The sequence below is a fragment of the Euleptes europaea genome, chromosome 21, assembly GCF_029931775.1.
Source record: "Euleptes europaea isolate rEulEur1 chromosome 21, rEulEur1.hap1, whole genome shotgun sequence".
Classification (NCBI taxonomy): Eukaryota; Metazoa; Chordata; class Lepidosauria; order Squamata; family Sphaerodactylidae; genus Euleptes; species Euleptes europaea.
Window position 1 is genome coordinate 1,776,897 of NC_079332.1, and position 13,974 is coordinate 1,790,870.

The 13,974-nt window shown below is 50.6% G+C and overlaps 1 protein-coding gene across 1 annotated transcript; it reads left to right on the forward strand.

The window, feature by feature from the left end:
- TEKT4 (tektin 4) lies at positions 1-11,125 on the forward strand. Its single transcript, XM_056866303.1, has 6 exons — positions 1-534; positions 1,562-1,632; positions 7,100-7,243; positions 8,069-8,291; positions 9,419-9,573; positions 10,909-11,125. The coding sequence occupies exons 1-6, from the start codon at positions 1-3 to the stop codon at positions 11,123-11,125; spliced, it is 1,344 nt and encodes a 447-aa protein (XP_056722281.1).
- The last annotated feature ends 2,849 nt before the right edge of the window (positions 11,126-13,974 follow it).

A 13,974-nucleotide genomic window follows, 5' to 3' on the forward strand; every position in this document is an offset into this window, starting at 1 on the left:
ATGGCCCAGACAGGTGTGCTGCTGACCAAGGAGCCCGCCCCGCAGACGGTGCCGGTCTCCGAGCTCCCCATGAAGGTCTACGAGGCGGCCCTCAACACGGGCCCCGACTCCTCCTGCGGCCTGGCCACGGCCGGCTTCCGCACCGCCAAGTACCTGCCCGAGGAATGGCACCAGAACAACTACGCCCGCTACCATGAGGCCTTCGCCGACCGCGACCACTCCGAGCGGTGCCGCCAGGAGTCCCAGAGCCTGGCGGCCTACACCGCCGCCCTGGCGCAGCGCACCCAGGAGGACTCGACCGCCAAAGTGGGGGAGCGCCTGCAGGACATCCACTTCTGGAAGTCGGAGCTGCAGAAGGAGATCGAGGACCTGACGGCCGAGACGGACCTGCTGGCGGCTCAGAAGGTACGCCTGGAGCGGGCCCTCGACACCACCGAGATCCCCTACTCCATCGCCACCGACAACCTGCAGTGCCGTGAGCGCCGGCAGCCCCCGGATCTGGTGAGGGACCAGGTGGAGGCGGAGCTGCTCAAGGTAGGCCGTGTCGTGCATCACCGATTGCGCCCCCAAACTTTCCGGGGCCTCTCTCTGTTCTCCCGTCCTAATTTGATCCTCACAACAACAACTTGAGGGAAGGTAGGCTGAGAGCAAAGGACGGGCCCAGCCCACCCCCCTAGTAAGTCTGTGCCAGAGAAGAGATTGGAACTACCGCCGTCCTGATTATCCCTCTTCTTAGCTGTAGATCCCGGCTTAATATCTTTTTATTTTAAAAAATATTTTATTTTAAAATCTTGGGATTTTGTTGATTTTAATTGGGATGTTACTGTTTTTACCGGGGAGGGTGGGCTAGAAATTGCAAAACAAACAAAGAAAAGCATGGGTGGTAATTTTACTATCAGTCCTGAGTTTCGGTTTGAGCAAAATATGTCACATTTTCCAGTGCCATTTTGGTAGATCTGATTGTTTTTAGCTTTAGGCAGGCAACCAGACTGAACGGTGAGAAAAATCTCTTGTACAACTTCTCTTTTTTTATTCATTCATTCCCCACCTTGTTTGGGGGCTTCCTAGAGGCACCCGGTTGGCCACTGTGCGAACACACTGCTGGATTTCATGGGCCTGGGTCTGATCCAGCAGGGCTTTTCTTATGAACTTACGTTCACCTTTCTCCCCAGTGGAGACCAAAGGGGTTTACACGGCTCTCCTCTCCTCCGTTTTATCCTCACAACAACCCTGCGAGGTAGGCAAAACCGGGTGAACGGCTGAAGGGCACCCAGGACAGCAGGGTGGGAATGTGAACCCGGGGTCTCCCAGGTTCGCCACGCCGGCTTCCTCTGCCCTGCTGCATCCCTTGTGCATTCAACCATCCCTCTGCAGGCAAAAGGGCTAGGAACAGAGGCGAATTCCACAGCAAAGACCACTTTCCGCGTCTTTTCACTGCTCCCACAAAGCCGCAGCCTTGCGGATGAATGGCCTGTCGCAAAGAGGGGTGCTGACTGCTGTGGAGATATCCCCCACCCCACAGTTCCTGGCTGCTACCAATATCTGGTCCGTTTTCCTCTAGGAAGCCGAGCTGATCCGCAACATCCAAGAACTCCTGAAGAGGACGATGAAGCAAGCCGTGAACCAGATGCAGTAAGGCCCGTTCCCCTCGGTGGGCAGGAGGCCTGTGGGCCCGTTACCCTGGAAAGAAGTGGAATTTGGTCACAGGGTGGAGGGGAGGCAGACTGGGGCAGAGATTTCAGGGGCCAAGGGGAAGCTGCTGTGTGGAAGGCGTCACCCACTGGGCATCACTGCCTCCTCCCTGGGGCCATTCATGCATGGGAGGTTTTGCCTTGGATTTGCTGCTCAGTTTTTCTCATCCTAATTCTCAAGATTCAACAATAAGCCCCATGCAGGGTTTTGGGGATTCGGATGGGGAAAATATGCATCTCGAGAGTGGCAAACCCAAAGCAAAACTTCCCATGCATAAATGGCCACTGTCTCAGTGGCTACTCCATTCCATTGGATGTGCATATGTGTGTGTCTCTCATCGGATGGGGGGTAATTTCCCCTTCCAGAATCCCACCTCTCACAAAGCAGACTCAGAAGACAGCAGGGGAACATTCAAACTAATTTTCTTTCCCTTGATGGACTGGAGAGAAGGATTTGTACAGCATCCCAAGGGACCCAGAGCTGTGGGTGTGGCTTGTGAGGGCCAGTGGGAGGGGCAAAACAGGTGGGGATTTTGAGTACCCCATGGGACCCCCTGCTCCCCCCCCCATTATTTGAGCCCTGATGCAAATTAACATCTGCCTGTTTGAAAAGGTCTCCGTTGAGCTCCCGGTTCCTTTCCAGGCCAAGCTCCAAGTGCTGGGGTTCACAGAAGCAGTGTGGTGTAGTGATTAGAGTTGCTGGGCTAAGAGCTGAGCTAAGTTCGAATCCCCCGCTCTGCCATGGAAGCTCGCCGGGTGACCTTGGGCCAATCACACACTCTCGGCCTAATCTACCTCACAGGGTTGTCAGTATAAAATGGAGGAGAGGAGACAGATGTAAGCCTCGTTGGGTCCCTGTTGGGAATTAAGGCAGCGGGGTGGGGTGGGGTGGGGGGATGAAGTAAATAAATAAATGGAAATCCCAAAGTGGACTGGGGATCTCTGGGGTCCAGCTCTGGGGGGTGAAATACCTGGAGATTTGGGGGGGGGGTGCAGTCTGGGGAGGGTTTTGGGGGGGAGGGGGGCACAAAGCCATAGTGCCCACCCCAGGGAACTGATCTCTGTTGTCTGGCCTACCTTAGAGGGCTGCTTTGAGGTCTGCAACAAAGTAAAGCACGTGAAGCCGTGTGGATCATGCCGAGCGCTTGAAAAATTAACAATAAGCCTTTTTTGAAGAGCCTGTGTGTCCCAGTCATGACCACCGGGTGGCAGCATTGGTGAGGAAGGTGTACTGTCAATAATGTACATTAAATAACTAAAATAAATAAATATAATGTACGTTAAATAAATATAAGTAGACTGAGGTCTCCCCTCTGTGGCTGGCTGCCGGCACTGGTGGTCAGAGGTAGACTGCCTCTGACCCTGGAAGTTCCATTTAGTCACCGAGGGTTTCGCCTGCTGTTTTCTTAGCCTATGCTGCTGTCTTGTGGCCGTGGCTGGGAAATGTGTCCCGTACCTTGAGCTCTATGATGCCCCTCTTTGTGTGTGTGTGTGTGTGTGAGCACGTACATTAGCTTTTCAAATAAGTCTGGTGAAAAACATTTTTGGAAGCCCCTCCCCAAGTTCCAAGGGCTGGGGCTCACGGAGACAATGTGGTGTAGTGGTTAAAAGCTGCTTGACTGACGCTAGGAGACCCGGGCTCGAATCCTCGCTCTGCCATGGAAGCTCCTAGGGTGAACTTACTTGGGCCAATCAACACGTTCTCAGCCTAACCTACCTCGCAGGGTTGTTGTGCGGATAAAATGGAGGCGAGGAGACCGACGTAAAGCCTCTTTGGGTCTCTGCTGGGAAATAAGGAAGGGAGGGGAACGAAGTGAATAAATAAATGGAAAGCCCAAAGTGGGCTGGGGATTGGGTGTCCAGCTCTGGGGGGAGAAATATGGTGAGAAGAGGGTGCGGGGGGGAGAAGGGGCCTTATTAGGGCACAAAGCCATATAGAGTCCACCGTTTTCTCCAGGGGAACTGACCTCTGCTGTCTGGGGGTCAAACATGATAGCAAGAGACCTCCAGGCCCCACCTGGAGGTTGGCAAACATAAAAGGGGACCTGGCCTACCTTGCAGGGTTCCTTTGAGGTCTGCAACAAGGCAAGGCAGGTGAAGCCGTTTGGATAATGCCAAGCGCTCTAAAAGTAAAAAATAAGCAGTTTTAAAAAAGAGCCTGCGTTTCCCAGTCAGGGCCACAAGGTGGCAGCGTTGGCTGAGAAATCAGAAAGGTATTTTGGCTTTGTTGAACTTTATAACTTTGTATATGGTAATTATAATTGATACTCTTTTGTATTTTTCTTGTATTTTTTTTGTTATTATTGTATTTGTTTTGTTTTATATTATATATATATATATATATATATATATATATATATATATATATATATATATATATATATATATATATATATATATATATATATATATAAAAAATCAGAAAGGTTCAGAGCAGTAGGACAGAGCCGCTTTTTTCTGTGCGTCTTTGCAGAATCCGGGACAGAACTTGCATCTCCCCCCTTCTCCCCACCCCCGGGAAATTCCCCAGCCAGCTCCTGAAGTCCAGCTGGAGCCCCTCCTGGCTACTCCCTGGTGGATAGGGCCCTGGCCTGTGTCAGCAGGAGCTCCAAAAGGCTGCGGTATGATATATTGCATTGAGAACAGCCGGGCAGGATTAACCTCTCTGGTGGCCCGAGATCCTGTACCCTGTTGGGGCCATTCAGACGTTCACATTCCTGCGGTCCTAATCCCCACGCTGTTGCTAATTAGAGGTGCCACGCTGTTGGGTGCATCGACTAACCTTTAGAGCGGTTCCTCGGTGGAACAGGCTTCCTCGGGAGGTGGTGCGCGCTCCTTCCTTGGAGGTTTTTAAGCAGAGGCTAGATGGCCATCTGTCAGCAATGCTGATTCTATGACCGTAGGCAGATCATGAGAGGGAGGGCACCTTGGTCATCTTCTGGGCATGGAGTAGGGGTCACTGGGGGTGTGGGAGGGGGAGGTAGTTGTGAATTTCCTGTATTGTGCAGGGGGTTGGACTAGATGACCCTGGTGATCCCTTCCAACTTTAGGATTCTATTCTGTTCTATGACTCTTTCTGCATAATCCACCTGGAGTCTTGGTGGGAAAGGTGACCTATCAACAATGTACATACGATAAATATAAGCAGGGCACAGAGGCTGAGGCCTCCCGTCTGTTGCTACCCACTGGCACTGGTGGTCAGAGGTAGACTGCCTCTGACCCTAGGGGTTCCATTTAGCCACCGAGGGCTTCCTCTTGCTTCCTCTTTCTTAGTCAATGCCTCCATCTTGTGGCTGGGAAATATGCCAAACAAAATCTGTCATTGTATTATACTTCTGTGATGGATATTAATTGCTCAAAGCAGAGCCCGGCTTTGCTGGGAAGGGCGGGATATAAGATTAATAAAATGAGATAATAAATTTTGGGAGGCAGGCTTGGAAGAAAAATGAGGCGTCTGTATTCATACGTTAAATCGATGAGGTCCAACCACACGTGCTTCATCCTTACCTTGAGTTCTGTAATGCCCCCCCTTTTGCGTGTGTGTATGTGTGCATTAGCTTTGCAAATAAGTCTCCTGAATAACATTTTTGCAATCCTCCCCCCCATGCTTGCATATACTTACTTTAATCACTTCTGGCACATTCAGGGGTGGGGTGGGGGGAGGAAGAGAAGAGAAGAGACAAGACAGCTTGCTTGTTTGTTCACTCCAATTGCTTGTCTCCCCCTTTTTACGAAATTAATTGCCCGCAGTAGCTCTTAACCAATTAAAACATGAGATACAGTCAACAGTGCTATTCAAACTAACCCAACAAGAGAAGAAGGAGAAAAACAGGGGGGGGGGAGAAACAAGCAGAACCATCAGGAGAGCGAGAGGCGGCAAAAACAAGGGCAGATCAATTGCTCTGTAACGCTGCCCAAGAGCTGGACGATCCAGCAGGAAGAAAGGTCTCCCTTCCCCTCTTGGCTTGAGCTGCTGACTTTCTAGCTGCGAGGAATTTTTCACAGGGGATCATTCCAAAGCTATGATTCTCCCACCACCACCACCACTTTGAAGTGGTGCAGACCATTTCCCCCCCTTCAGCCTACCCCTCATTTCCTCGCATGTGTGAGTCGGGCCTAACACGGCTACCCCTTGGGAATCCGAAGCACCCAGGCTGTTTAGAAACTCCCACACCTGATTGGATGCTCGACTTGTCGGCGTTTGCAAAATCCTTGGCAAGGGCCGCTATATATAAATCTTTGCACAAAGTGGAATCTTGACATACCTGGTGCTGCATTGCTCAGATTACTTTTTAATTATTTTTAATCACCTTCATTAAAGCAAGTGTCAAGTGCGAATTCCACCCCTGGGGATTGATTTGGTTCGGAGATGCTCTCAGTGCCGCATTATTTCATGGCTTCCTTGCGCCTTCCTTTACATTGCCCGTAGGTGACCATGTGAAAAGAGAGAGAGAAGAAGAGGAAACGTGTGCATTTCTATCCTGCGAGGCTGGGAATTGGGGGAACCCGCTTATGGCTACAACCTTTGCCCTGGAAATCTCCCCAGGCTGGGTTTGGCCCAAAAAATCAGTCCTAAGGAGGCAACTGTGAAGCATTCAAAAAATCTGACTCCCTGGAAAAGCAATAAATTCCCTGATTTAAATAATTGGCTTGATAAGGTTAAAGAAACCTATACTTTAATTAAGTTGGCGTATTATAACAGTGGCAGAAATATGGAAGAACTGGACGATCGCTGGAATTTAACAATTTCAAGGATGGAAAAAACACCACAATGTGTAAATCGCAGAGAGGGAGTGATGTAATAATCATGTGGATTTTAGATAAATAAGAGTATTGCTTGGGTCACTGTTACAGGTATTTTAGTTATATTAGCAGCACGGTTTTCGTTTCTTTTCAAGAATTTCTATTATGAGTATTTTAGTAATGTTATATTTCTATTTTCTTGTTATGTTCTCATTTTGTCTTAATAGTTTTTTTTTTAAATCAAAAATCTGACTCCCTGCCATGGGTTTTGGTGGGACAAAATTCCACTCTCTCTGATTTTCCCACAAGAATCATGCCTGGTAGATAGTTTCAGGTGGGTAGCCCTGTTGGTCTGCAGTAGAAGAGAAAAGGTTTGAGTCCAGTCGCAGCTAAGAGACCGACAAGGTATTTGGGATGTGAGGTTTCGAGAGGCAAAGCTCTAACAAAGAGAGCGTTGCCTCTCAAAAGCTTAGACCCTGGAAATCTTGTAGGTCTTCACGGTCTACTGGACCCATACCTTGTGGGGTTTACTTAGGTGGACTAAAACAGTGTTTGCTGAACGCCGATACGATTTTGTCCCGGTCGTGGACAGCGCCAATGTGGCCCCTTGAAGGAGACCTCCCGATGGGGCCGTGATATTTGCCGCCTTTCCTTCCTTCGCCCAGGTTAAACCGAGATCACAAGCAGATCTGCGAGATGGATTGGTCGGACAAGCTCGAGACGTACAACATCGACGAGAAGTGCGGCCGCTACAATAACCAGAGCACCAACATCCGGTTCCATCCCAGCTCCTCGAAATTAGAGGACAGGTAGGGAGGGGAACGTGTCAAGGGACCCTCGCCGAGCAGTCTCCCTCTCTAAAGAAAACCAGGGAACAGTGAGGAGTCCGTCCTCCGTCCAGAGGCGCCAGGGCCGGAAAGTCTTCCTTTTGCCCACAAACTCCCTCACTGAATTTCTTGGGAACGTGTCCAGAGGAGGGCAACAAAGATGGTGAGGGGTCTGGAGACCACGTCCTGTGAGGAAAGGTTGAAGGAGTTGGGTATGTTCAGCCCGAGGAGGAGGAGACTGAGAGGGGATATGATAACCATCTTCAAGTACTTGAAGGGCTGTTATATGGAGGAGGGTACCGAGTTGTTTTCTGTTGCCCCAGAAGGTCGGACCAGAACCAACGGGTTGAAATTAAATCAAAAGAGTTTCCGTCTAGACATTAGGAAGAACTTTCTAACAGTTAGAGCAGTTCCTCAGTGGAACAGGCTTCCTCGGGAGGTGGTAAACTTTCCAGAGGTTAGATGGCCATCTGTCAGCAATGCTGATTCTGTGACCTTAGGCAGATCATGAGAGGAAGGGCACCTTGGCCATCTTCTGGGCATGGAGTAGGGGGTCACTGGGGTGTGGGGAGGTAGTTTGGAATTGGCCATCTTCTGGGTGTGGAGTAGGGGTCGGTGTTGGGGGGAAGGTAGTTATGCATTTCCTTCATTGTGCAGGGGGTTCGACTAGATGACCCTGGTTGTCCCTTCCAACTCTATGATTGGGATGAGCCTTGATGCCCTCGGGGCATGGTCATTGATCTTTATCCAGCCTTAAAAAGTAAGAGCTGCTTCGCTTCTCCTCCCCCTCCTCTCCCCACCCCGCAGCGCTTCCTCGCCGGAGACCTGGGCCACGTACAGCCACGACAACATCTACCGGGCCGAGCGTGAGAGGCTGGCCTCCATCAACCTCCGGGCCCTGATCGACAACATCCTCCACGACACGGCCGAGGACCTACGCATGCAGAACGACAGGGTGAACGAGGCCTTCACCACACATTGCGAGGAGCTGGACGATGCCAAGCACAAGCTGGAACATCACCTGAGGAAAGTATGTGCTGCTGTTCCCTCCCTGGTTGCGAGAGAGAGGCTGGTGGGGGCTAAAGAGAGCCTCTGGGCATGGAGGCAGTGTATCTGTAAATACCTCTGCCAGGGACTCGGCCAGAGAAGGAGGCTTTGGGCCCTGGGCCCTGCTTGTAGTCCTTCTGGGGCGTCTGGTCCTTACGTAGGTGATCTTAGCTGAGCACTGCCAGTTGCCGAAACAGCCCCAAAGAAAAGGAGACGAGGGATACGTTGCCCTTGTTCACTGAGCGATCAAAGAGCCGATGGGCTGCCTCTGGTCAATAATATTTTACTTATTTGCTTCATTTATACCCCACCTTTCTCCCCAGTGGGGACACAAAGGGGCTTATATCGGTGGTCTCCATTTTATTTGTGGCAGAGCTGTGATTCGAACCAGGGTCTCCCAGATCTTAAGCAACATTCGGTAACCGTTGCGCTGTACCAGCTCAAAGTCCCCCCAAAGGAAATTTATGTGATAAACAGTAATGCTTGCAAACCAGCTGAACTATATACACACAGAAAAGATGACCCAGGAAATATTAAGAGTTCCACAGTTCGTCAGCACAAAATGTACCTCAACAAGTTCCTTAATAGGAAACGGGTTTTGCCATCATAGCTACACGCGGTGTCCTTCACACCCGCAAGTTGAGTTTCGCTCGGATGTTTGCGGTGTTGTCGTCTTTTCGGGGCAACTTCCATAAACCCACAAACAAGCTTTTTTTTTTTTTTAAAGCCTCTTCTATCGCTTGCAAATCAATGTCACATTTTTATGGGGAAGAGGATGTATTTTATGGGGGGAAAGTGATTTGCGCAAGAGGCTGGATGGCCATCTGTCGGGAGCACTTTGATTGTGGGATCCTGCATGGCAGGGGGTTGGACTGGATGGCCCCTGTGGTCTCTTCCAACCTTGTGTGATGTTGTGATTTTTGTGATTTGTGAAATGTGATGTTAATGGGGTTCCCGGGAGCTGCCGAGTCTCAGGAGAGCTGCTGCCAGTCCGAGCGGACGGCGCTGAGCGACGTGGAGTGAGGTTCTGACTCACAAGGAGGTGGCTTCATCCCTCTGCCCGACCCAAGGGGTGTACCGCATGTCTCCCTCTGTACTTTTCTTCCGTAGATCCTAAAGGAGATTGGCGACCAGGAGTACAACATCGCCGCGCTCAAACAAGCCATCAAAGACAAAGAGACCCCCCTCAAGGTGGCTCAGACCAGGCTCTACGACCGCTCCTTCCGGCCGAATGTTGAGCTCTGCAGAGACGCCGCCCAGTTCAGGTCAGGTTCCGTGCGGGGTGGCGTTGCCTAAAGGGCGGATCTGCATAACCTTTGGCTGGGGTGGATGAGGTGGAGATGCAATTTCAGTCCAGGGCCGGTTGTGGTTGCCTTTATCTCCAAAAGGATATTGCGGTGGCGGGGGAAGGGCAAGCGAAGCGATCGATGGTTTCGGAGGGTGGCCATATTGGTCTGCAGCAGAAGAGCTGGGTTCGAGTCCAGTAGCACCTCAGAGACCAACAAGATTTTTTGGGGGGGGGGGTGAACTTCTGAGAGGCAACGCTCCCTTCATCAGATAGCAAAGGGATCATTGCGTCAGAACGCATTTCTGACGCCAGTGGAAGCGGCTCTGCCCTAGACCCATGAACACCTGAGTTTGTGAACGAGCAACTGGGAAACACCACACTTCCTTAGCTTCTTTACTTTGTGCAAGCACTAGATTTCAAGCACGTACAAACGTCCCCGTCTCCAACAGCCAAACGCAAATCCCCTCTCCGGAGTCGGCTGGACATCCAAAGATTTCAAAGGGCGCCATCGGTTTCTATCGATGGACAAACGTTTCATTAGAGAATCGTTGCTGTGTGTGGTCCCTCGATGTGGGAGAAGATACTGACCGTTTTCTTTCTGTTGACCCTTTATAATGGCCCCCAGAGGGAAATTCCTCTGGGGTTGGTCTGTTCACGCTGGCATCTGCGCCTGACTGATGTGGATACGCATTCAGCTGGCATTATTCGAGGTAGCAGCCAGGGACGGATTTGTAGTAAACATCTCCAGACCCCATAGCTAGAAAGCTGGCTTGCAAGCAATTACTTCAGTAATGCAGCGGGAACCCTCCGCTCCCTTGGGAAGGCCATTTCATAAAGGAATTTTCTGCCTTTTTAAACGCAAGACGCTCTGGTTTGTTCAGTGGTGTCAGGGTGACCCACGGGAAGAGCGAGGAAGGAGAAGAAGAGTTGGTTTTTATATGCAGACTTTCTCTACCACTTAAGGAAGAATTAAACCGGCTTACAATCCCTTCCCACAACAGACACCCTGTGAGGTGGATGAGGCTGAGAGAGCTGTGACTAGCCCAAGGTCACCCAGATGGCTTCATGTGGAGGAGTGGGGAAACTAACCCAGTTCACCAGATTAGCATCCGCCGCTCCTGTGGAGGAGTGGGGGAATCAAACCCACTTCTCCAGATCAGAGTCTGCCACTCCAAACCAGCGCTCTTAACCACTACACCACACTGTACACCACGTTGTACGTGAATGTTGTACGTGGACCTCGGAGACATGGTTGGCGGGAGACGCGTCCGCAGGGCCGATCCTCATGGCTCTGTTTACCAATTCTACCCAGGCTGGTCAGTGAAGTTGAAGAACTGACAGCGTCCATTGAGGCCCTGAAGAAGAAGCTTCTGGACTCTGAGCAGTCCCTGAGGAATCTGGAGGACACCCGCATGAGTCTGGAGAAGGAGATTGCAGTCAAAACCAACAGCCTGTTCATCGACCGGCAGAAGTGCATGTCCCACCGAACCCGGTACCCCACCGTCCTGAGGCTAGCAGGTTACCAGTAACTGCTAGCGGGGTAGATGTTAGCAACCCAAGGAAATGTAACTGGTTGGCGTTGATGTGGAACACAGCCCCATAAGTATCCCATAAGTATTTATGCTCCCGCCTCCCTCCCCCCGGTTCTTTGGTTGAAATAAATTTCAGAAATGTTGCAAGAAATCACTGGCTGCTTCTGTTGCATGGCCTACCTGGGTGGAGCCTGGTCCGCGGATCCCCAGTAGGGCTTCCTGACCTCTGGTGTCTCATGGCGTCTCAGAGCCTCTGCTTGGCATGCAGAAGGTCCCAGGATCAATCCCCAGTTGCATCTCCAGTTAAAGGGACCAGGCAAGTAGGTGATGTGAAAGACCTCTGCCTGAGACCCTGGAGAACCGCTGCCGGTCTGAGTAGACAATACTGACTTTGATGGACCGAGGGTCTGATTCAGTAGAAGGCAGCTTCATGTGTTCATGGATATAGCTGGTCTGGTTTTAATGTTCAGGGCAGTAGTGACATGGGCAATATATGTCATTATGTGTGCCATATCTGTACAATGTATATCGCTAACTTACGGACTTTCATTGGAAACTGTATATGTTTCCTAGGGAAAAATCCAGATCAAAAAGAAAGAAAGAAAATGGCATGAAGCGGGGAGAGACAAAAATCAAAGGTTTTATTCAAAACTGATAAAAGGAAGTATTTCTTCACACAACGCACAGTTCAGTTGTGGAACTCCCTGCCCCAGGATGTGGTGATGGCTGCCAACTTGGAAGGCTTTAAGAGGGGAGTGGACATGTTCATGGAGGAAAGAGGTATTCATGGCTACTAGTTAAAATGGATACTAGTCATGATGCATACCTATTCTCTCCAGGATCAGAGGAGCATGCCTATTATCTTAGGTGATGTGGAACACAGGCAGGATGGTGCTGCTGCAGTCGTCTGGCTTGGGGGCTTCCTAGAGGCACCTAGTTGGCCCCTGTGTGAGCAGACTGCCGGACTTGATGGACCTTGGTCTGATCCAGCTTTTCTTTTCTTATGTTCTTATGCATAAGGGATTTGGGGTGGGGTCTAACAGCGGGGCAGAGAAAGTCAAACTCTTCCCCAGGTGAGAATTTTCCCCTCTTTGAAAGGAGGTTCCCTTCCGTCTGACCTAGACTCCAGAGTTTGCTAGGCCCTGAAACTTGAGTTCTAAGTAGGGTTGCCAGCTCCAGGTTGGGAAATAGCTGGAGATTTTTGGGGAGGAGCCTCAGGAGGGCAGGGTTTGGGGAAGGGGACTTCAATGTCATAGAGTCCAATTGCCAAAGCAGCCCTTTTCTCCAGGTGAACTGATCTCTGCTGGAGATCATTTGGAATAGCAGGAGATCTCCAGCTAGTACCTGGAGGCTGGCAACCCTAGTGCTAAGCTCTGTCTTTCCCCAAGTCCCCGGGAGTTTTCCTGCTGGCGTCTTCACCCTGGGTGAATGAAATGGCATTGCTCTGCTCCGCTCCCCCCTTTCATCTCTTGCTAGAGGCTGAGCTGAGCTGAAGGCAAGTCCGAGGCAAGGTAAGTGCTGGTAAACATGTCATTACCAAGTTGCAGACTGTGCTGTTTGCGAGACAGGAGCCCCCCCCCTCTGCCCCCCCGCCCCCACTCACAGGATGCTACTAGATCTGAACATTGTTAATAGCATAATCATGAGACCACCGACAGCTGGCTATTTTTATCCAGATGTCGGGCTCCGAAAGAGCTCTCTCTGTCTCTCTGGACCCCCGGGTGAGTTTGCAGCCGCTTCCCCGGAACCGCCCCCCCCGTCCTTTTCCGCCCGTCCCACGGGCCCCTCCAATTCAGATGTGGCCGGAAAACCCAAAGTCAGTTCGATTTCGAAACGGGCCCGGCGACTGGTCTAATTGTCATGAAAGCATCCAGGAGATTAAATCATTTATGCAGGTATTTAAAAAAAAAATACAGAGTAATTGCAGACTAAATTCTTGGTTCTGGTGACCCTTGATAGCTAAAGTGGCATTTGAAAATATCCGTCTGGGAAATAATATGAATCATCACCCACCCCCCTCAAAGGAGAGCAATTAATGCTCTTCTAAAATGCCTGGCAGTTCCCAGTTTCCCACACAAAACTCCTTGATTGCTTCAGTCGCCCTTGGGGGTCCTGCTGTGCCTTCGACACTTTCCCCCAAAGCATGCTGCCAGCTGCCGTTGCCCCCCTCAGTCATGCAACCTTTTTCAAAGACCTTGATGGTGACCTGGGTTGAGTATTTAAACACTGCTCAGGGCTTGTATCTCTTTATCTCACTGCTGTCTGTATTATCCGTCTAATGCGTTTTTATCTCCCCCCACCAGGAGCGCTATTCTCTCTGAGAGCCAGCGTGGTGTGGTGGTTAAGAGCGGTGGTTTGGAGCAGAGGACTCTGATCTGGAGAACCAGGTTTGATTCCCCACTCCTACACATGAGCGGCGGAGGCTAATCTGGTGAACTGGATTGTTTTCCGCACTCCTACACATGAAACCAGCTGGGTGACCTTGGGCTAGTCACAGCTCTCTTAGAGCTCTCTCAGCCCCACCTATCTCACAGGGTGTCTGTTGTGGAGAGGGGAAGGGAAGGTGATTGTAAGCCGGTTTGATTCTTCCTGAAGTGGTAGAGAAAGTCGGCACATAAAAGCCAACTCTTCTTCTATTTCTCTTTTTAAAAACAACTAAAAATCTTCACCCCCTACTGTCAGCAGAGAGCAGCTTCCAACAGCTTGGCCAAACAAGAATGTTTCCTTTTGCAAGCAAGAGGGAAACGAGAGAAAGGGATTTCCCAGAAGAGCACAGTTCATAATTTTGGGGCTCCCACCAAAAAGACCCTGTTCCAGGTAGAGGGCGTTAGACCATAAGAACATAA